Source organism: Mugil cephalus, chromosome 5 (assembly GCF_022458985.1).
Source record: "Mugil cephalus isolate CIBA_MC_2020 chromosome 5, CIBA_Mcephalus_1.1, whole genome shotgun sequence".
Lineage (NCBI taxonomy): Eukaryota > Metazoa > Chordata > Actinopteri > Mugiliformes > Mugilidae > Mugil > Mugil cephalus.
This window is the reverse complement of record NC_061774.1, coordinates 21,712,957-21,736,936: the sequence shown is the minus strand read 5'-3', so window position 1 is coordinate 21,736,936 and position 23,980 is coordinate 21,712,957. Positions and strand designations below refer to the sequence as shown.

General features: G+C 40.5%; 3 protein-coding genes across 4 annotated transcripts; all 3 read left to right on the top strand.

Moving 5' to 3' along the window:
* The first annotated feature begins 140 nt into the window (after positions 1 to 140).
* Positions 141 to 7,649, top strand: cnga2a (cyclic nucleotide gated channel subunit alpha 2a). Its single transcript, XM_047584383.1, has 11 exons — positions 141 to 801; positions 1,129 to 1,218; positions 2,915 to 3,025; positions 3,141 to 3,332; positions 3,424 to 3,534; positions 5,037 to 5,143; positions 5,271 to 5,758; positions 5,858 to 6,136; positions 6,301 to 6,399; positions 6,672 to 7,049; positions 7,142 to 7,649. The coding sequence occupies exons 2-11, from the start codon at positions 1,130 to 1,132 to the stop codon at positions 7,325 to 7,327; spliced, it is 2,040 nt and encodes a 679-aa protein (XP_047440339.1). The 5' UTR covers positions 141 to 801; position 1,129; the 3' UTR covers positions 7,328 to 7,649.
* Positions 7,650 to 8,048: 399 nt separating this feature from the next.
* Positions 8,049 to 12,273, top strand: LOC125007656 (calnexin-like). The gene is made up of 5 exons (XM_047584385.1): positions 8,049 to 8,133; positions 8,534 to 8,610; positions 11,282 to 11,401; positions 11,496 to 11,598; positions 11,896 to 12,273. The coding sequence occupies exons 2-5, from the start codon at positions 8,536 to 8,538 to the stop codon at positions 11,976 to 11,978; spliced, it is 381 nt and encodes a 126-aa protein (XP_047440341.1). The 5' UTR covers positions 8,049 to 8,133; positions 8,534 to 8,535; the 3' UTR covers positions 11,979 to 12,273.
* Positions 12,274 to 12,565: 292 nt separating this feature from the next.
* On the top strand, positions 12,566 to 23,221 carry fgl1 (fibrinogen-like 1). 2 transcript variants are annotated; one of them, XR_007112758.1, is made up of 13 exons: positions 12,566 to 12,933; positions 13,024 to 13,094; positions 13,296 to 13,472; positions 13,559 to 13,617; positions 13,679 to 13,744; positions 13,865 to 13,921; positions 14,012 to 14,143; positions 20,102 to 20,270; positions 20,997 to 21,156; positions 21,329 to 21,417; positions 21,692 to 21,730; positions 22,438 to 22,625; positions 22,757 to 22,909. XR_007112758.1 is itself a non-coding variant. In XM_047584384.1 (13 exons), the coding sequence occupies exons 1-13, from the start codon at positions 12,767 to 12,769 to the stop codon at positions 22,953 to 22,955; spliced, it is 1,623 nt and encodes a 540-aa protein (XP_047440340.1). In that variant the 5' UTR covers positions 12,566 to 12,766; the 3' UTR covers positions 22,956 to 23,221. The 2 variants fall into 2 exon arrangements, 1 of the variants encoding a protein (XP_047440340.1); XM_047584384.1 differs by having other exon boundaries at positions 21,692 to 21,780; positions 22,757 to 23,221.
* The last annotated feature ends 759 nt before the right edge of the window (positions 23,222 to 23,980 follow it).

Below are 23,980 nucleotides of genomic sequence, written 5' to 3'. Positions count from 1 at the left end.
ATAAGAGAACCGGACAATCTCTTTCATATTTTGTGGTTATGCAAGAGAAAATCAACACAACACAGGGGCAGCTGTTAACGAAGCAATGCGGTTGCCAGGCTGTTGCTATGTCAACACTGTGGTTGATCATTATAGTGGCACGGACAGTTGCCATTAGCGTTGAGAGGCAGATGTTGCACTTTTTTAGATGGGACCTGGGTATGACTCAGGCAATAACAACACGAGCGTGGGCGCATTTGACGTGAACCGTGTCTCGTTTCCGGCGAATTCAGTGTCCGCAAAAACAAACACAGCCAATCAGGACCAGGTCAGCCAGATGCCGCGGTGGCAAATCTGCATCGTGGATTAAAGTACAATGTCCTGAACAGAGCTGAAATAACACCTCACTTCTTCTTCTTACTTCACTTGTGCAGGTGTGGGCACGAAAACACTTCACTCTCTCAGTAATCAGACGAATACACGCACACAAAGACACACTCGCAGTTCAGAGGCCACTTCAGACGAGGTTCTTGAATTCAGATGAGCTCGCTGGCGAATAGACGCACACACACACTAACGCAAAATTTGCAATTTAAACGATGCTTTTGTCTAGCGCCATGTGATCATCCCTTTCATCAGTTACATTTGTTCACTCCGTCCATCCAGCCACCCCATCATATGTGCGCTCCCCACAGCCCGTTTGTCATGAATGGCTTGTTCATTTAGAGGAAACAGACGCAGATTAATAGACGGGAACTAAACTCGAGGACTGAACTGATGGATTGAGGCTCTGAACACTTGGGACAACACAAGATCGGTCAGGTTTGTCGAACACACATCACATGCTGTCATTCTGCCTCTACCTCTCATGATCTGTTGCCATAACTACTGCACAGCTGGTTGCTATGGTGATGCCCGATCCGGGATGACCCACGCTTGGTGACCTCCTCCCTCTTCTGACTGTGTGTCCATCGTTGCATGTGAGAAGTGTCTCTAAAGTGTGTGCATGTCTCTTCGGTATAGAGGTGCGTTTTCTAAGCTTGCGTTTCACTTCACATATCTGGATGATCGTGTTGTGTGAGTCTGACAACTTTGATGTGTTGTGTAGAAATTGACGGCTATGTTGAATGTGTGCGTGTGTGTGTGTAGTATGACAGGTCCAGGACAGGACTCACAAAGACTGTCTGTGAAGACATGGACAGAGGAGGAGAGTGAGCGAGCTGACAGCACACTTAGCAGGTACACACACACACTGATGATATTGTATGGTACCTAACAACCCTGTGTGTTATGGGAGAATACATACAACTGGTCAAAATCTTTTAAAATTTTAAAATTCATTAAAAAAATAGCACGTTTGCTGTTGTATGTCAGATATTTATAATTTCAAATTAAAGCTGCACTGCTCACAATTTTTTATATTAACCCTCATACCTGATTTTAAAATTGTCACATTGTGACCATTAAGGGACAAAAGTGTCCTCTTCAAAAACGCCATGAAAAAAAAAGGATGTGGCAATAATTTTTTCTCCTGTTTTTTCCATAAATCTTTTAATCCACTTCAGTACTAATCATAAACAACAAAACGTTGATTAATTTCTGACTTTTAAGCTTTTTATATGCCAGTGTTTGCGATGGCATCAAAACATAAAAAATTGGAATTCAAACACTCAAAAACTGAAATATTTTTAATAATGTTAATAGAAAGTAGATTTTTCATGGGGGAATTATTATTACAGCCTTGGACATGTCAATGATTGCTGATTTTGATTGTTTCTTATTTTTATTTATTTATTTTGTTTCTTTTGTAGTGCCATATTTTTAAAAATTGTTACCTTGTTACTGTTAAGGAATTAAAGTGTCCTTTTTTACATAAATTTTTTAATCCACTTCAGTACTAATCACAAATACCAAAAGTTTGATTCATTTCTGAATTTCAACACTTTATATGCCAGTGTTTGAAAAGAATTTAAAAAATTGAAGCATTTTCAATTATCTAAATGGAAAGTGGATTTTTCTTCGGGGGGATTATTAGAGATTTCAACATGCCAATGATTAGTAGAAACATTGATTTTGACACATTTTATTTATATATATATATATATATTTCTGTAGTGTCAGATTTCCAAAAAGTGTCAAGTTGTTACCGTTAAGGGACAAACCTAGAAGGTTCTTCAAAAATGCCCCAAAAAATAGCAATAACACTTTTTCTTCTTTTTTTTTTTTTTTTTTTTTTTGCCATTGCTATTACCATTAAACATTAAGTTAACAATTTAAGTTACACAGTGTAAAAATGGAGTATTATGGGATTTAAGTTTGAAATATCAAAATATGCATACCTTTGCCAAACATGATAGCAAAAAGCACAGCTACCGCTAAGTTATCCAAATAAATAAATAAACTGGAAAAGAATACGTTTGTCCTTATCAGGGTTAACAAAAAATGAGAGACGTCTGTATTGGCAGTCCTGCAAAGAAATATCACTCAGCTCTGCAGTTGTCCTGGTGTCTCTTAGCTCATTGTTTCGGTTTTACAACCTGCTGCTTTATTGCTCTGTTACATTCTACCAGGGACAAAGGGAAGTCAGTTAGTTAATAACTGTGGTAGATTATTCAGCTAAAGAGATGACTGGTTAATGGAGGCGACAGACTTTGTGGTTTTATAGACAGGTAAATGTTTGAAACACTAGCACGTAACAAGGAGGTAATACAACGATCAGCCACAACATTAAAACCACTGACAGGTGAAGTGACCATCTTGTTGTGCTGGGAAACTTTTTGGAGCTTTGGTGAGTCAGAACTGTTTCAGAGGCCTACACAAAATTTGGAAGGTGGTCATAATGTTATGTGTAATTGGTGACTATCATCATTACATATTGTTGTATATACTGGGGTTACAGAGATTTTATGAGATTGGTGTGTTGTATAATTTGTAGGGGACAATCTGTGTGTGATGACACGTCTTCAGAGCTACAGAGGATGGCGGCCATTGACAGGAGAGACATCAGTTCCCAGAATTCCTTTCGTGGAAGAGGGGCCCTCTCCAGGTACGACATTTTTTTTTTCTTTGTGTCATATCGTCCACAGTACAGTAGATGACTGATGCTGCGCTACACTGATTTTAGGTGTAATCACACTTTTTATCTGCTTGTCTGTCTCCAGGTTAGTCAGTATGGTGATGACTTTGAGAGAATGGGCTCATAAGAGCTTGGCTGAGGAGACGGAGCGACCAGATTCCTTTCTGGAGCGATTCAGGGGCCCCGCCAACATGGACATACAGGCCCCGCCCAGCAGGTTCAGCCACAGCCGCACGGGCTCCGATACGGAGAATGAAATGAGACGCTCCAGGCGCACGTGAGATATCAACAATGAACAATATACATAAATGCACACACTGAAACACCAGCCGACGCTCACATGTAAATGTCTTTTGACTTCCTGTCAGGAGGAGGAAGTGTAATGTGGTGGTCTTGTCCCCGTCTGATGATGTGTACTACCACTGGCTGATCCTGATTGGTGTGGCAGTCTTTTATAACTGGACTCTACTAGTAGTCAGGTTGGGAACTATTCTTGTTTGTTCCACTTCTTTTATACCTCTATATATATAATTCCTGCTGTTTTCATCACCTATATTAATTTTCATAAATATGAGCAAGAAATATTTGGAGGACGCTGGTGGAGCCACCTAGTGGTAATCATGTTTCCACAATGTGAACGTGTTACACCTTAAAGCAGCAAAATCACAGAAAATCATTACAAACTCTACTAAACATGTTAGTGTCTTTGGTTTTACAGATGAAAGGATTTCATTAACTCTTTAACCAAAGTTGTTTAAAAGAGCAAGGCCTATAAACATTTCCAGAACTAAATGGCAAACTATCAAAGTTAGGTCCTAAAGTCCTAAAAAACTCCTGTTTTTGACTCGGTAGTTGGTGGGGACCAAAAACAGAACTAAAAGGAACAAATATTGGATTTATACTGTATAATTTTATCTAGTATATAGAAACTTAACTCTAAATGAATACTGTTACTTGGTGGATTGATGCAAATACTAACACCATATTTTAAACAGTTGGTACTCAAAGAGATTTACAGTCTCACTAGCTTCAAAATAAAAGCTGAAATTTTGATAAAACATTGCACTTTGTATGTGTTTCCACTGAAAGGTGTTTTGCGAATGAGTTGCAGCTCTTGCAAAGTCACATCTCATCTCCCATAATTCTCTTCAGTCCAGTCCAGTCTCATCATATGAACTAGTCACATGTTCCCCTGCGCCATCTCCAGTAACACCAGTGATGGGGAAATGCGAAAAAACTTTTGTAATAAACTTTTACATCCATACATCTGAAAAATCACCTTATGAGAGCGTAAAAATGTTTTGGTGTTTTTATTTTTCGAAGTGTAAGTGTTTCCTCCACCAGTTCTTTATTACAATATTGTTTTGCACATTTCTAGGGGTAATGGAACCGCAGCATGTGAAAAAGCAGCAATAATGAGCTGATATGTTGCCGTGGTAACCCTAATACAACCCCTTCCTTGCACCAGGTACAGCTTTAGCTTTAGATATTTGAGAGGTCGAAACATAGGCGTTTCATTATGAGTGTTTTATATTTAGGTGTTACACATTTCTAGGGGTACATATTCTCTACCAACGGGGGCAACTCAGAGTTCAGTGCCTTGCTCAAGGGTAATTTGGCACGTAGTCCAAGCATTGAGAAATAATCTGGTTCAATGACTAACAGCTTTACCTACTGAGCCCCCTGTGTAGAGCAGCAAAGTAAATAGGCATCTGATATATCTTCAGTACAAGTTGAAATGATGTGACTGTGCTTCTCCTACATGATATTGCCAAAACCCCTTTTGTTATAATTTGAATGAACTTTGGAAGAAGTTTTCAGCAATCAGCAGGAGGAGTGTATTCCAGCTGCACCCTTTTCGTCTGTTGGTGCTGCAATTTTACAAAAGAGGCCTCAACTCATTGTGATTTCTGGTCCTGAGTTTGACTGGGGAGGCACATTGCTGTTTTCTTCAGCTCAGTGTACGTATGTGTTCCTGTAGGGCCTGTTTCGATGAGCTCCAGATGAAGAACGTGCTGGTGTGGCTGGTGCTGGATTATGTCTGTGATGGAGTCTATATCCTGGATATCGCTGTACGTCTGCACACAGGTACACAGACAACTTCATTAAAATATTATGACGCAGATCTCTTTTCGTGTCTCCGCTGTGTGTTTGCCTTTGAAAATTTGCATTGCATTTGTATTGAGGTATTTAATTTTTGTTTATGCATGTGAAGGATTCTTGGATCAAGGCTTGATGGTGACAGACGTGCGCCGTCTGAGAGAAACCTACATTCGAACGCTGCAGTGCAAACTCGACATCTGCTCCATCCTTCCGACTGATCTCCTGTACCTGACCGTGGGAATCATCTACACTCCTCTTCTGCGATTCAACCGGCTGCTGCGCCTGCCGCGTCTGTTTGAGTTCTTTGAGCGTACAGAGACTCGGACGAGCTACCCCAACGCTTTCCGCATATGTAAGCTGGTCCTGTACATCCTGGTCATCATCCACTGGAACGCCTGTGGCTATTACAGCTTCTCCAAGGTCCTGGGACTGGGCTCGGACTCGTGGGTTTATCCCAACGCATCGGACCCTGAGTTTGGCTCCCTGACCAGAAGTTACATATACTGCTTGTACTGGTCGACCCTGACTCTGACCACCATTGGAGAAACACCTCCTCCTGTTAGGGATGAAGAATATCTGTTCTTGATATTTGATTTTCTGGTAAGTTTATAGCAACATTTCTAATATTATCATGATTCATGAAAGCCAACTGGATGTTCCTGTCTATTAAAACAACTACGTTGGGTTTTGCTCTCCCAGATTGGTGTTCTGATTTTTGCCTCCATCGTGGGTAATGTTGGCTCCATGATCTCCAACATGAATGCCACCAGAGCAACCTTTCAAACCCGCGTAGACTCACTCAAGCACTACATGCACTTCAGACACGTCAGCAAGGGACTAGAACAGCGTGTCATTCGTTGGTTTGACTACCTCTGGACCAACAAGAAGACCATAGATGAACAGGAAGTGTTGAGGAGCCTGCCGAACAAACTGAGAGCAGAGATCGCAATTAATGTTCACCTGGATACACTGAAGAAGGTAAACACTCTTAACACAATTAAAAGCTCCTACTTTCTTAAGAGGTCCATTTGTTGTGGTGCTTTGACGTTTTGGACCGTATGTTTCTGATTTCCCATTTTCCTACAATAAGTAAACAGCCAAACATCGATTTTGTGTTGATCGATCTGTGTGTGTGGACTTAGGTGCGTATTTTCCAGGACTGTGAGGCAGGCCTCCTTGTGGAGTTGGTGTTAAAACTTCGACCCCAAGTTTTCAGTCCTGGAGACTACATCTGTAGAAAGGTTAGTAGAAATGGTTGCTACTTCTTTACCTCTATAACCAATGTAAGGCCTAATTAAATCGGCTCCATAGGGTTGCACTGCAGAATCTTCCCTCCAAGGTAATAAACATGGAGCCCATGATTTGAGTTAGCCAGACTGTCTCTAATATCAAAACCACTGCTCCATAGTACTCCTAGTGGTGAAAAACATCACAGTGGACCTGTTTTTGTTTCAACCATTGACGACCGTGTTTATATTCTCAAAAATGTTTGGTTTGTTTTTTGTTGTTCAAGGGAGATGTGGGTAAGGAGATGTACATAATTAAAGATGGCCGCCTGGCGGTGGTGGGGGAGGATGGAGTCACGCAGTTGGCCGTTCTGACCTCAGGAAGCTGCTTTGGAGAAATTAGTATCCTGAACATCAGCGGCAGCAAGATGGGCAACAGGCGAACAGCTAATATCCGGAGTCTGGGATATTCTGACTTGTTCTGCCTTTCCAAGCAAGACCTGATGGAGTCACTCCAGGAGTTTCCCCACGCCAGGGCCCAGCTGGAGCAGAGGGGGCGGGACATCCTGCAGAAGGAGGGGCTTCTGGAGGAAGTGAACGTGTCTGCAGGGGAGGAGTTGGAGGAGAAGGTGGAGAGACTAGAAACCAGCCTGGATCGAATGCAGGTCAGCTTGGTGGATTATAACTTGTGAGAAATTTTCATTTTCATTACACACACTTTATCTCTAACAACTAATATACTCTACCCTGCTTTCAGACGTGTTTGGCTCGCCTGCAGAGTGAGTTCAACTCTTCGCAGCTTCGACTGAAGCAGCGACTCACGACCCTGGAAAGCAACATCACCACCGTAGTGAGCGGGAGTGGCTTCTTGTCGGACGCAGACGGCAACGAGAGCGTTTACGGGGGTGATGGTGCCCGAAGTGAAATCAACATCCGCCTCTGATGGACACATCACATTGTTTATATTGTTTTGTCATTCATTTTAAGTAATTGTATTGTATTTTGAAGCTTTCTCAATGTCTGTTTCTGAACTCACCATGTACATAAAATTACAAACATGTAAGTGACCAATACTTTGACTGGTGGAGACAGTTTAATTATTAGGCCAAAGGAATGAAAACAAAAACTTTTGTCTTAACGATGATATCATTTGTGCATTCAGTTTCTGTAACCACTTGTCCTTTGGAGGATCACAGGGAGGCTGGAGCCTAACAAATATTTGTTAATGCACTAGGGGGCATTTAGATTAAACCATCTTCGACACATCCTGTGGATTGTTCTGCTTGTCTATTAAAATGCTTATTTAGTTGACCTTATTCATAAGTACCTTATATTAGTATATTGTTTGGATGTTTAGTTTGACATTTAGAGAATACCAAACTGTCCATTAACATATTTCCACTAAGATAGGTTGTCATCCTGTTTACTTTTTTTTTTATCATCATGTGGAATTAACAATGGCTCGAAGACTAACACCTGATTATTAATTGTATCCGGTTAAAAAAAAAAACTCAAATCATTTTATATGAACAGCTTTATCATTAAAATACTGTTATAAAAGCATGAACGGTGATCAGTACTTTATTGGACTGTGCATGGCTGTGTGAATGAGCGTGAGTGTGTACCTGCATGTTAATAATGAGCTAACTATATAATTGCAGTGACTCAGGACCAAAGTCCAACATCACGAGTGGAAGATTTCAGGAAGCAGCTTTTAAGGAAACAGTGAATAGTCTCTCTGTTTAAAAGGTAAAAACAATCAGTTTGTTTCGTAGATTCCTCTCTTCTTTCTTTCACTTTTTTTTAACTGAGTGTGACAGCAATCCCTCTTGAATTGCGTGCACGTTTCTATTCTTGAACCCAATTTCAGTTCCTTCTTCAAGACACTGCACTTTCCCCTCTTCCTTCCTCTTTGTTTTCACCCTCTATTTTGCTGTCCGTGGCCGATAGTTGTCATGAACAGGTCATGAAACGCATGAAAATTTGTAATGTTTTCTTATTAAGCGCTGTCTTATTTTAATACGCCTTGTGCATGCACGTGTGCACGTGTGCAGTATGTATTGACTGTTAACTGCGTCTGTGAACATGGCATAATGTTTTTTACTTATATGATTAAGTGTATGTATGTACATAAAATAATGTGTTTCAGAGATGATGAAGATCAGCTTTGTGTTGCTGTTCATGACGCTGGCAGGCAGCGTGGCACCGGTGTCAGCTGCAGCAGAGGTAAAAAAAAAAAAAAAAAGATTACAGAAAACATTACACATACACACTGTAGTGTACTGTTACTTTTAATTATTTACTTTTCGATGCCCACAAACTACAAATTAAAACATGTAAAAAAATAAAATAAATAAATAAATAAATTGTTGAGATGACCTTAGATCCCAGGTCAGTTGGCGATGATCCATCATTCAAATATCTTGGTAGTGACCTTAGTTGGCACACACACACGTGGTGAGTGTTTGTGCCAGGGTCCATCAACGTCTCCATTTCCTGCTCAGAGCTACTATAGACCCCTTCACGGTTTGTAAACAGTGTGACGTGTTTTGAGGGGCGGGGCTTAACTGGAAGCAACAGATCTCAAACACTTTAGCCTATAAACGCTAGTTAGCATATTTCAAGAGACTGTTTTGGCAAGAATGGATGAAGGGAACGCATATTTTAGAGAATATAGATATACTAATACGCTCACCCCCCCATACCGTGAGCGTTATTTTAAAAAGTTGACTCTGACTGATGGGGCTACATTCACTGACCCCTACATTCTCACTCACTGGATGGACGATTTGACCAATTTGACGACACAGAGGGGGCGAAGTCTGGTCTGTCTTTATCAAGTGAAGCCTCTCCAACAAAGACATTACAAGAAGTAAGCTGAACCACTGTAACGTAGCAAAAATAACTTCTGCTTAAGGATTAATTTAACGTACTTTCAGGCACGATTTAGTCCAACCTATAACCTGTGACCTTATATTAAGTGTGTCTGTTCGCACCAGTCCTTTCTTATGATCCCCAAAGCCAAATCAAAGTTGTCTACGACTGGCAATGGCTGGTATGTGATAAAACTTCAAGTTAGTGTTTTTGATATTTCGGTTTTTAGAAGCAAAAAATACAGCAAGACGACATTTTCATGGTTGAAAGCGACAGTGTTTGCCTCAAGCTTCCCTCTGTTCTGCCCCCAGTTAACATTGTGACGTCACAGCGACGTAGGCCATGAAGGGATCTATAGAATCAATAATTAGGTATGGTACAGTCAAGCACAAAACTCAGATCAACTCCCTGGTGAATACCTCTTTTAAGATTATGGGGCCCTTCAGGAAGAAGGTATAGGGTTCCCCTCAGCAAACATAATCACATTCATTTATTCCCTTTTCAATCAAGCTCATTAATGAGCAGCCAGGGGTAGATGAATCTTGTAACATTGCTTTAAGTGTGTTTATCATGAGTCTTTTAGTATTTATATGTTTTTATTGTGTTGTTTTTTTTGCATTTCGCTGCAGTACTGCCCTTTCATCCAAGACAAATTTCTCCTACAGGAGACAAAAAAAGAAACATTGACCTTGACCTTAATTGCTATTTATCAGACACACAACTTGAAATACACAATGTGAACGTGTTTCGTTATAACTGTCAACGCTGTGTGAATTAGAAATGAAATGGCAGCGACTGAACTACAGCACCTGTTTCCAGTTTAGTTTTTAGTTTCCCGTCACTGCACCTGCATTACTCACACGTCACCTGCTGCTTAGATTTATCGCTGCGTAGGAACACATGAAAACTTCTCCTGCAGACTGTCTGTTCCCTGGAGCGATGGAATGTAACTACATGTACTCAAGTAAAGGGAACATTTGAACTGCAGACAACTTAAGATTTAAAACAGAGGTATTTATACAATGTGTTGTTTTGTTAAATTTTCACACCGTTTCCAGAAGTTGTACAAACTAGAATGTGAGTTGATTACTGGGGGAAAGAAGAAGCAGATGAATCCTTATTGAACATAATTAGTTTCAGTTCAGTGTGAGCTCCATCTTCGCAGTAAAATCCTGCTTTTACATTTTATTTATTAATTTAGTTATTTGCTTTGGCCAGTAGAGCAGAACAGTACATACACAAATGCAAAAAACAAAAAGACTGAAATGATATAGGTTGTAGCCTTAGCTTATTGTGCCTATCCTTCTTACAATAATAAAGTTTCATCAACTACCTTTCATGAAAAAGGAAGTAAAATTAAAAATAATTTAATTTCTGTTTCTAAGTTGTTCCATAAATTTACACCTTTTGCTATTATACATCTTTGTTTTGCATTGATTCTTGTCTTTGTTTCTTTTGACCATGCAGATCCCTCTTAGCTGATATTAACTCACTCTGACCTGAAACATCTTCTGGACACTCTCTGGAAGCATATTGTTGTTGACTTTGTACACAATTTGCATGGTTTTAATCAATGAATTTAAGGACCTGTGAATTTATGAATAGTGGGTTTGTATGTGCAGAAATTCACAAGTAATAAATATGTCAAAGGACCTAATCATATAATAAATAATAGTATTACAGTCACAAGGGTTAGTTTTCCTCATTGAATTATTTTAAATTTAGCACTTTAAGTTCATTCTCTCACATATTTTACTTGAAAAAGCCTTTAAAGTATTGTAGTATTAAGTATTGTATTAATATAATTAGTACAATACCACCACTAGTTTTATTGTCCATCCTCTCTTTAAATGCATTTTTATCTCTTGTAGTATTCTGGTTTTATGCAATCATTCTGGAGTCATGGATTTACTGCAGCTTTCATCTATGACCTGGAAGCCACCTGGTGCTCGCTGCATGTTTCTATGGATAATGTATTATTACCCGACAACTGATATACAGTCTCTGTATGTGCGTACTCTAGATGGGCCTCGTAGAGAGCCTCCTAGTGGCCACATTCGAACGTCCCTGGCTCTGGGGTCTCTACATCTTCACTGTTGGACTTCCCATCGTTCTCTTCATAAGCTTCATGTGGCCTGACAAGGTACATTTTATGCTCGAGTGTGATTTAGTCCTTCAAAAAAAAAAAATGACGAGCTATAAAAACTGCTACTGCTGTGTGATGTGTTTACCTGCAGAGGTTTGGACCCCCTGATCAGCCGTATTGGTATAAGAAGAGTGATGACGATCAGCCAGATGATCCTGACATCTCCCCAGCGACACAGTCAGCAAATATCAAAAGTTCGTTATTCACAGATTATTCATCATACTCATTGTTAAGGACAATATTAGTATATGTATGTACATCATTTCTGGTACGATGTGAATGCCTTTTAAGATTTGAAAGAACAACACGTTCTACTTGTTGCATTTCCAAATTTCTAAATAGGATTTTGTCTTGGACCCACATCATGCCAACTTATTGTAACTCTGATTCTCTACTGTCTACATGCATGCTCATGTGATTGTTAAACCTTTAAACAGCCCGATAAAACTATAGGTGACAAAACTTGATTGTATTTTGTTATATGATTGTAGGAGCGGAGACCCGAGCGAGGACCTCAGGGCAGGAAACCACGCAAGTTCACAAGAGGACGCTGAAAAAACACAACAGGGAATGACTAACCAAATAAAACTAAATAATAATAATATTGCCTAATCCAGTTCAACCATTAAATGATCAAAAACTAATTATTGTGCGATGTTGCCATATAATACAAACATCGAGAGAATGCAAAGAGTATGTCAAGCAGTCATCAAAGCAAAAAGGTGGAATCTAAAATATAAAACATATTTTGCTTTCGTTTAACACTTTGTTTTGCCTTACACATTATTCCGTATGTGTTCCTTCATAGTGTTGATGTCTCCAGTATTAATGTACAGTGTAGACAATAATAAAAAGAAAAGAAAAACTTGTGTGCATGCTTTCGACTGGTGTTGTAATTGTGATTAGATTTGTCCTTACAGTTTTCTTAAAAAGCTCATTGTAAATCTGACATGTCTCCTAAATGTGTACTCCAAGTTTCAACAGAAAATACCACACAGATCAGTGTGCTAGTTCATTCTACGATATCTTTGTACTTTTTTTTGCCTGTTGCAAACGGTCTATTTTTGTGTCTGTAGCTTTAAATGCTAATGAGCTGATGCTGCCCCGCCCCTTTCATGACGAGGGCGGTTACTTTCTGTTACCTTTTCTGCTTTACCAGGTGTGCGTTTCACAAAGCAGGTTAAACAAACTGTAATCCTAATCTCTGAATCTACTCTGAGATAGAAAACTCAGAGTTTCCGGTACCAGAACAGCGGAGTTGAGTTAGCTTAATCAACGCGCAATAGTTTCACCTGGAGTTAAGCGCGTGCGCCACAACCATAAAAAGCCAGCATCAATTGGTCCCCGGTTCGACGAGTCCCCATGGCAACGGGGAAGAAGAGGGCTACGTTTTTCACCAACCTCGAATTGGAAATCCTCATGCGCTCGTATGGCGAGTTTCAACACGTTTTTAAAAAGAAGTGCAACACCGCTGCAGCTGCAAACGAGAGGCAGACGGCGTGGGAGAGCATTGCTGCTCGGGTCAATGCGTGAGTTTAGATGTAGTCCTTTGCAATCACAATAATATTACAGGGAGAAAACTGCTTTAATAGTGTCCTATTCATCTATTTCATTTTTAGGTGCAATCCCGCGGGGGAGAAGCGCACTTGGCAGCAGCTTAAGATGAAATATAAAAACATTGTTCAATCAGGTAAGACCTCGGCATGGAGGGACCTCATTTTAATCACGTTTTACACTTTGAAGTAAATATTAAGTGGGTATTAATTTGACTGTGCAGTTGTTTTATCCCCAACATACTGCTGTTTTCACACACACAAATGTCAAATGACAAATCTCATCTATATCTGTTAAATAATTAAGCCTGTTTAAACTAACACAGACTTCTTTTCAGTCAACAGAAAGAAGGCAGATGCACGTAAAACATGTGGTGGCCCAGCACCTCCACCTCTAAAGGAGGCAGAGGAGCCGGCCCTAAACCACAATACTGGAAGGCCAGTGGCTGAAGGAATCCCTGGAGGGAGCTCATCCTCTGAGTCCACCACCCAAGACACAAGTGCCTTTATAAAACGTAATAGGCCGAAACATATCTTTTTTTTTAAAGCCTATTCATACAAATATTGTCTTTTGTATCTTTTTTTTCTTTTGTCCCAACAGATTCTGATGGTGCTATCTGTCTGATAGAGCCCCCTCACGCCACAACACACCTTGTAACTGTAAGTAGGCAATACTCTAAAGATTTTACCAAATGGTAGTTCAAACATATCGCTCATCTAGGATGAAGAGGATGAGGAAACTGCGTCTGCTGCCTGTACAGAGGGGGATCCAGAAAGGCCTACAGAGGTAACATCTTCAGATGTTACTGATAACTCTCTTCCCATTCACATTTCTTAACACTCTGGTGGAATATAGAGACATTTAGCCTACACTTAAGTATTAACACATTCCCATCCTTTTTAACAGAGCATGTCTGGGCAGCAGCAGGAGGGTCCCTCAACTTCCACTGCACAGATTGACACAGTGAGATGGATGTTCAGTAAAAAACAGAGGTTCATTCGGTGGAATTCATGTGCGACTGTATAATTTCATGTCCTCCTTATGTATTCCCAGTTGACAGTAAAAGAGGTTTATCAAATTCACCTGCTGAAAAAAGTGTTAAAATACGACAAAGAAATGCTCTACTTGGACCGCCAGATAAGGAAGGCAGATCTGGAAATTGAAATACTGGAGCACAAGTTAGAGGTGAGTGCATGGTCACAGGTGAATTTAGTTAATTACGTTAACTATTGGAACATTAACTGACCTAGCTCTTGTATTTGTAGGAAATAAAGAAGACCAAATGAAATTTGTATTATATCTTTATTTGACTGCTGTGGTGGTGGTGATGATGGTGACTTAAACTCTAAAGTGGTTATTGCGTATGGTGTCTCTGACCGCTCTGCCGTCCTTGATAGCTGGCGGGTGGATGGGGTCATTATCAGCGCCTTCAACTGGTAGGGCAGGGTGTTGCTCTCCTCTAATAGTGGTGATATTATGAAGAACAACGCATGCCACAATTATATCCCAGGCTCTCTCAGGGGTCACCCTGAGGCAACGTAGGCACTGGAAACAGGCTTTCAACAGGCCTATGGTCATCTCCACCTGGGCTCTTGTCCTTCAGTGATCCCAGTTGAAGTTCTGTAGGGGGCCTGGTTCAGGGTCAGGGTCAGGGGTCAACAGTCTACGTCCTGTAATGTATAGTGGATACATTAGAGTGTATTAAAGGAGGGAGACAAGTGAGTTATATTGTGCAAATCTTTAGGCTGCTTACCACGTTGCAGTCTGTTGCTCAGGTTAGACTCCGAAAAATCCTTGAGTCATGAACACACCCAGGTCACTTGGCCTCCGCATTCAAAATGATGTATACAGTATCACATATGATCTTGACAGTGCAGAGAATGACAGATGTTCTTCTGAAACAGTAGTCAATCTACATGTACCTGCACATTTATGCTGTGAATGGACTTCCTGTTCAAATAATCGGCTTCATAGTGTGAGGGAGCTGTGATTAGGATGTGTGTGTGTCATCTATGCAGCCAATCACACTGGGAAATCCTAAAAGAAATGAAAATTACTCATCCCATTCTGAGGTTGCAACACAATGTCATTAACAGAATATAATTTAATATTAATTAATTTAACAGATCCCTACATCATTCACCTGTGGAACCCCTCCTTGATGACTCTGACAGGTTTATGTCCAGGGACAACGACAAACATGGGTAAAAGCCGTTTCAGGGCGAGGCACACTTTTCTGACCGGCCTTGCTCAAGTGCTCTGCATCTCCGACGTTGTACAAAAAACTTCCATTTGCAAAAAAAACACATTGCAACACACAATATGCTGGATGAAGCTATACGGTTGAATGCTGCAATGTACAACGATAGTGTATGAGACTGTGACTACTGCCAAGAAATTGTCTGATCTAAAACATCTACATGCGGTCTGATAACCACCTACCGATGACAGAACAAGGCTATGCCAAAACTCGCCTGCTGACTGAATTAATGAAAGAGGAAATCAAATGGCCTGTGGGGCTGAATGAGGGCGGAGACTGAAAGAAACTCGAGGAGCACTGAGAAAAAGGTTCATGGAGTCTGTTACTACGGTAACTGACAGAGAGCTTAAGTTACCTCTCTCTCTGAAACAGGCTAGAGTTACCCCTCTTTCTCTGGTCTGAGTTACCTCCCTTTGTGAAACGGAAAACTCAGAGTGTCCCTCATTTCAGTGTTAATAACCTCAGAGTTTTCACTAAACCGGCTTTGTGAAACGGACCTCTGGTTGTAACAAAGCAGTGTTATTGTTGACCTTCTCACACTTCTGTCAGACTTTATGAGGGAATTGGGACACTATTGTTATACCAGGTGTTTCTTCTTATTATTTTTCCTCTTCCTTGGATCGGTGTGCTATTACCTTTCTCTACAAAATACATATTTTCCGCTATGTAAAAACTGCGAAAAATTTCCCATTGAAATGAATGGGACGGGCGGAAAAAATTACCATGATAATTGTTGTAGAAATTGGTGCAAGAGTGCGTGACATCATCAGCCAGAGTGAAGGCATGTATGTGAAATTGCTTGAAACTTTTCTCTTTCCACACTCATCCCGGCCACAACTTACAAACTAGACACATGATTTTACCCACAGTTGTAGACAAACTTGTTCTGTCTCTCACAATTTGCTCGGCAAAGCAGTGAGACGTACAGAATTTAAACTGTGAGCCTCTGTGAGTGGTCACGTCCCTGTCTGTTCTCCATTGACAGTAATGCAAAGGTCTCCTGGAGAGAAGCAGAAGGGTTCCCTGTTTTTAACTCGCACGTGTCTCCAAAATATTTACTCCAGAAAGACAAAAAACATATCAAAGTCAGAGTCAAATTCCTCGTATGTGTTCACTTACCTGGCCAATAAAGCTAAATCTGATTCTGATTCTGAAGGAGAAAATCCACCTCTTCACTGTGTCCCAGCTCAGCACGGTTCTGTCATCACCTTGAGTTGCCATGACAACCCCTGACCCGCAGGCCTGAGCCACAGCTGAGACCAATTCATTAATCATTCATTGTGCTGTATGTGGGTTAACTATACTAAATGTGGGTTGACTGTGCTAACTATGCAAAATGTAGGCTAACTGTGCTAAATGTGGGTTAAGTGTGGAAACCGCAACATGTGGGTTAACTGTACTAACTGTAAACTAACTGTGCTAACTGTGAGCTAATTGTGCTAACCGTAAGCCAACGGTGCTAAATGTAGGCTGAGCGTGCTAACTCCCATGTTAGCAGAGACAGTACCCCCTGGCAGAAACCCCTTGTGGCACTTTCAAAATTTCCCAGAGGGAATTTTATAGTTAATACTGTCATATCCACTAACATGGAGGAGGTGGAGCTTATGGCCTATACTGCAGCCAGACACCAGGGGGAGCTCTACTTGCTTTGGCTTCACTTCAGAAGAGCAGTCCTGCCATCCACCTTTATACAATACACCAAGTAAACACATGGCCAGTACCAGCCAGTGAATACATCATTAATCTGTATCAATCTAAATTTGAATGAATTTTCATGGCTCTGAAGTGTTTTTGTGAATTGCCTTTTGGATTATTAATCAGTTTCTAAGTAAATAGAAAATACTTTTTTATCACAATAAAAGTTTTTGTTCAGAAACAACACAAAATCATCACTTGAGAACAAATGAAATGAAATTATTTTTTAGGTGTTCAGATACTACAGAATAATTCTAAAACTAAATCTCTCCCTTCATTGCACTTCTTGCTGTCTTAAACAAATACAAGTGGAAAATGATCACTTTACAACAAATATCTTCTGCAATTGAGAAACTGAAAGTATTGATCTAATTACATTGGTATCAATCAATATCGTTACCAATGTTGGTATCAATATTATCGATATTTGGATCGATCTGTCCACCGCTATTATACAGTCTATGATGAAGCTACGTACATTATGTAACACACAGACATAAAAGTAATATCAGTTATCTTGTTAAAAGGAATGAAAATTAAACAAATGAGTATTTGCTGTTGTTATTTCTATTGTGACACCTTATAATAATACGTCAACACTTTCAAGCAGCCAACTACCAAACACGTTTGGTATGCCCATGTTTTTTTATTTATTATTTTATTTATTTAAAGCCTCTTTTTCCTAGGAAGTTGCCTCTTTTCCCTGAACAGCGACATAATTCAGTCAGACTTCTGTGGAACCCTTTGAAGTAAAATGTCTCTTTCTGCTCTTTTTATTGCTTCAACTGCTGCTGACCTTCCGTGGCATTTAGCAGCACGCAACATTTATCTGAATACTGCTCATCTCATCAAGGGAATGACCACTTGAGTCTCTTTACAACACAGGAGAATGCACTTGCGCACTTCTGGCACTGAGTATGTTTATAGTTCAGTGAACTATGACTCCGTCTTTTATTTCATTATCATCCAAGACATGTGTGTGGTTTTGGCATATGTGCATCTGTTCTGGATCCTGCCCGCATATTTGGTGTATTTTATGACTGTAGAGAATCAGGTATTCTGTCAGTGTCTCCTCCTGCTTGGCCGCGGCTTTATTTTGCCCCAGATGTGAAGATCATACACCATGTTCTTGGGTAAAAATCAAACAGATTAAACCACACTCCAAACTAAGAACGAAGACGTAGAGGTTGTTTCTCTCTTGACTTGAGGACTTTTAGTGCTGGTGATATCCAAACAAGGGGAGGATGAGAGGCCCTCTGTTGATGCTGCTCGTAGGACTGATGGTCATCTCAGCTTGTACTCGATGTCTCTGTGTAAGTACTTGGATTTGACGATGGTGTTTGTGAAAAATAGGCCAGCCAGGTGTTGTGTCAGGGTTTTAGTCACACATCTCTGGCGTTACTTGTGTTTCTGCTAGTGCAAATATATGTGTAGCGTTATAGACATATTGTATTGGTTAACATTGTGACGATTGTGTAGTGCTTTCAAATGTAAGGACTAATACTATTCACACTATCAAAATGTTCAAGCTCACCCTGATTCAGGAACACATAATTATATCCTTATAAGAGTAGGTGTGATGAAATGGTCCTTGAGGGATTGTATTTTTGTCCGCTTCTCGTTTATTTTATGTATTATTTGCTTTCGGGACGAGAGTTACACAAACTGATATCACAACCACATTGATGTACTTGAGAATAACAGCCAGTTAGCTTAGCTTAGCATAAAGGCTGGAAATCGAGGTACCTCGCAGCAGCCTCTCATGTACTTCGCTCACCAATCAGGCAATACATTATGACCACCTTCCTAATATTGTCTAGGTCTCCCTTGTGCCTCCAAAAACAATTGTGACTCATCAGAGAATAGACATGGGCCTTCTGGGGGTGTCCTGTGGTGTCTTGAAACACAGTGTTGTTGGGTTCTGTGGGTTGAGGGGAGGGGGTTCAGTGGGTAATCCCACAGATACTTTATTTTTCATTTTTCTGCATCCTGCTGGGGATGGATGCTGCCGTAAAGGACTGTCATTGTTTTGGGTTGGGGGTGCCCAGTCTGGTCTAGGTGGATGGTACATGACAGGTACCAGGAACAGGACCAGGTCCAAACATTTTTCAGCAGCATGTTGTATTGTCACAAGATGGTAAATGTTATTTACGTGTCCTGTCAGAAAGCTGGCAAATGAACCACGGAACAACAATAAATAACAGTGTCCACACTCACTGCTCAGGTTCTTCTTTCAGTTTGATTAATTCCCTATTTTTCTGAAATCCATTTTCCTCCATTAAATTCTGATTTATCACAAAACTCAGTGTGGTGTTAAGAGCCTGTCACCACTCTGTCTCCATTGTCCTGTGAACGTGAACGGAATCAAAATTAAATGTAACGTTGAAACAACAACATTTGGTACTAAAAGTACTAAACGTAGGTGAGTGGGAACCTGATACTTGTTGAACTGGCTTCAGTTTCTCTCAACACTCCAGTGACGTGATGAATCATCACCAGTCAATCACATGTGTTTGTTTTATCAGGTTATTCTTTACTGGACTGACGACATAACACTTCAGTAGATGTTTGCTTACGATGTAGCTGACCATGCTTGACAATCTATGACACACCATGTTCCCTGATAGACTGAAAGATACTCTGGTTCTGTATTTTCCATTATCTTAGCTTTTGCTATTTAGTTTTAAAATGGTTTGTTTCACTTTTGTTTTATTATAACGTGAGGTTCATTGGTCAACAAGTAATAGGTTCCAAATTACAAAACAATCATGACACTTTGTGAAGGCCTTGAATCACGTCGACATGTCTGTCAAAGCAAATTGACTTTATTATAGTTACCTCTTTGTCGTAAAGCTGCATCTCCAACCACTAGCCCACAGCTTCCTCTTCCTGTACCACAAACACAGCAGGGCATCCTTATGATTGTTGTGTTGACATATTTGACAAAACGGATTAAGTTTAAAGGCATTTCTTGTATATTGTTTTGTTAGTTTTGTAGTTTAAGTTTAGTTTGATTAACTACAACCATTTACAGTTTACAGTTTATCCAGTTACAGGACACATTTTAGAATAATTAATTTTCAGTTCTGTTGCTGAAAATGCTGTTTGTTTTACTTTATCTCAGAAAGGGTGATTGAATATGACTGAATCTCAAACCTACACCTATACAATCATGTATGTGTGTGTAGGCATCCAACGGATGCAGTGAGGAGATGGCTCGTCTGCTGGAACGGGAGAAGTATCTGAAGAGCCAACTTCAGAAACAAGAACTCCTCCTGCGCAGATTACAGCTGCTGAGTCGACCTGACAGCAAGGACCAAGTCAGAGTGGACCAGAGCCAGGACACACAGCACAGAGGTAATCTTCCTTCAGAGAAAGACAAGGCCGCGGTATATCGAGCTATGCTCAAAATTTGACTTTCTGAATGTGGTCCTCGTCCCAGTTTACATGCAGCGGAGAAAATCTAATAACTGTTGGGAACATGTCCTCCTCCTCCACACTAGGTGGCGATATGTGTCTTTTCAGTGGGTTAATATGGCCCCCTTTCTGGTTGACCTATTACGTCAAATAATAAACAACTGGAGTTTGAAACGACAACAAGATTGATAACAGTACCAATTTTTAAACCTTGTGCGTAATATGCATGCTACCTCTGGTTCAGATAAGAAGCACATTATCCCTCAGGTGGTTCTTCTACCGGCTCTGTTTACCTTCTTCTTCTGCGACCGGCTTTCTTGGATGTTTTTGTTCTGGGGTCATACACCAGTGCAGCAGTTGTGGAGTACGCGTTGTCTAGTTAAACTCTGATTAAGGCGTTTGAAATCATTTTCCAATCGCATTATCTGGGTGTCTTAATTGGATAGGGAGAACTTCCATATTAGTCAGAGTACGCGTTTACGTGCACTTAGATTGTCCAATTAGGGTTGGATTAATTTTTTTTCACATGCATGTAAACGTACTGAGTGGTTAAATACATTCCACCGTCATACTGAAACTAAGCACCAAAGTTTAAAGACCAAGCATGCACTTTGAAAACCGATGCCCTATATGTAGCCTGTATATGTGACCATGTGTGTGTGTCAGACTGCTCCCAGGTCTTCAGTTCTGGCTCCAAATCCAGCGGCTCATACAGAATTAAACTAAACAGAAGGCCTTCCCCGATCAAAGTCTACTGTGATATGAGTGACGGAGGTGGTTGGACCGTCATGCAGAGGCGGATCAACGGATCAGAGACATTTAATAGGTATAAAGTTTGACAACTACTGTATTGAGGCAATCATCTTAATTTAAAGGCATCTATCTATCTATCTATCTATCTATCTATCTATCTATCTATCTATCTATCTATCTATCTATCTATCTATCTATCTATCTATCTATCTATCTATCTATCTATCTATCTATCTATCTATCAGGTCGTGGGCAGAGTACAAGGAGGGATTTGGAGACATTGCTGCAGAATTTTGGCTTGGAAATGACAACCTACATCACATCACTGCACAAGGTCAACATCTTAATCTCAAAACTCAGAATTTCCCCTAAAGCTGTGCCAAAACTTTAACCATCAAATGCGTGCTAATGATGTTCTGTGCACACCGAATATATGGTAAAATGGTAACTGTTCACAGCCTGCTGCGCTGCCTCCAAGTGGCCAACAAAAATAGTTATTACAACTTTAAAGAAAAACTAGTATTACAGATATTTCTTGCCGTGTTGACTTGGGTTTGCTTTAAAAGTGATTTATTGCGCTTTGTCTTATTTTTATCTGTTTGGTCCAGGGAGTTATTCTCTGAGGATCTACTTGGAAGACTTTGATGGTAACCAGCGCTACGCAGACTATGAGAATGTCAAAGTAGCTGATGAAAAGGTGTTGATGAGCTTCTACTAACACAAGAACACAAAAAAAAAAAAATAAGAACAAACTCACATTAAAGATATTAGTTCAAACATAACTTAAAGCATGATGAGGCATTTATATTGTTCCTGTCTATTTACTCAGCGAACAGTTTGTGAGATGCAAATGTGATAATAAATAGAAATTTACACCGATCAGCCACAACATTAAACGGGAGAAGTTAATAACACTGACCATCTTGTGACAGTTCAGTGTTCTGGCATTCATTTTGGATCTGGAATCAATGTGAACACTACTTGACATGTACCACCCACCTAGACCAGACCAGACCAGGCACCCCCACCCCATAGCAAAGACACTCTCCTTAATGGCAGCAGTCATCCCCAGCAGGATGCAAAAAACAAACAAACGAACAAAAAAAACATGACAATGTTAGTGTCTGTGGGATGCACTGAAACAAACCTGATCCACGTAGGCCCCTCCCATCCACCCATAGGGTTAGGGTTAGCAAGGTAGACTTAGCTTAGCATAAACATAGCAAAAAGAAGAAACAGCTCTTTCCAAAGACTAAAACTCAGTTTATTCTAAACACATTATAACCTGCCTTAAAAAGTGGTGAAGGATGTTGACCTGCTCTAATTCTATCCAATCCTTTCTCCATTTATGCAGGATCACTATCGCCTTACTTTTGGGGCTTACGCAGGCACGGCTGGAGATTCTTTTTCTGGAAACTATCAGTTTGGTGTGGCGGACTGGGCCAGCCACCAGGGCATGAAATTCAGCACCTACGACCAGGACAACGATAACTACACGGGAAACTGCGCCCAGGAGGACAAAGGCGGCTGGTGGTTCAACAAGTAAGTTTTCCATGACCGGAGAGTCCACTAAAAGATGCGCATAAATGCACAGATGTGCGACTAGATGTTCGCAGTCGTTCATTATGGCAAAGACAAATAACTAAAGCCGGTTTCCTTTTCACTGTCCCTAGGTGTCACTCGGCCAATCTCAATGGCTTGTACTACCCCAGAGGTCACTACAGTGCTTTAACAGATGATGGTGTGGTTTGGTACACTTGGAGAGGATGGTGGTACTCGCTGAAGACCAGCGTCATGAAGCTGCGACCCACCGACTTCAGAATCGATCCCATAGATGATCCCAATGCGGTTCATCGCAGTCCACCTTCTTAGACCAGACAGAATATCAATCCTTCTAGGCACTGGTGTAGAAACAACCAGTGGCAAGCAGTGCTGCTACGTTAATACCAGCTGTATAATCAAACTGAAACAGACTTTAACAGAAATCTCATGTCATAATTATCTTAAATTCCACAGCTGCTTGTTTTTCGCACTATGCACTAATCAACCCCACTGGCTCCTGATAGCAAATATGCTTCCTGTGTTATCAAGCTGTATATCTGGTGGAGCAGAATAAATGAGATGAGCCAAAGATTCAATCAGTCTGGCTTTAGTTGTGGTCATTACTGAGGCTTTGCTCTTTAATGAGACTTGAGGCTTGACGCGCTGGCAGGGAAAATATCGTCAGGTCTGGTGAAATGCGTCGGCTGTTTTGGAGACGCGAGTGTCGCAAGAGGAAGTAGAATGCGCACACAGCTGTCTGTTTTAGTGGGGAAAAGGGAAATCTGACGTCAGCGTGTGTGCCTGACACAGGCAGAAACATGGGACTGAAAGGAGCCATTATCGTGTCACTGGAAATGGCTGCAACAAGAGTGTTTTTACAGTAATACGCAGTGAAAGCAGCCTTTCATTTTATTTCTAAAAATACCGTGGCAGGGAGTGAGCTGAGTTCCCTGAATGGCCATTCAATTATTTCATTAAAGTGTAATATTTGGCTACATTAATCAAATATTACAGACATTTATTGACCTGAAGGGTATTAAAAAATCTTTTCCATTCTGCAACAATGTTGGCTACTTCCACAGGGGCCTACTCGCTGTCATAATGCAATAATATTTAATTCAATTTGATTTGTATAGTGCAAAAAGGTTTTAAAAGACTTTATAGAAGCCGCCGAACAGATGAAAACCCGGACAAAAGCTTCTTTCAGGTTGTCCCATAAATTAAATTACTACTACTTTTCCAATGTATGACATTTATGAGCACATGTAAGAAAATGATTTAGCGTTTAAGTAAATTCAATTATTTGGCTATTACATTTTATGACCTTTGTGAACACAGTTTGGACCTCCAGACAG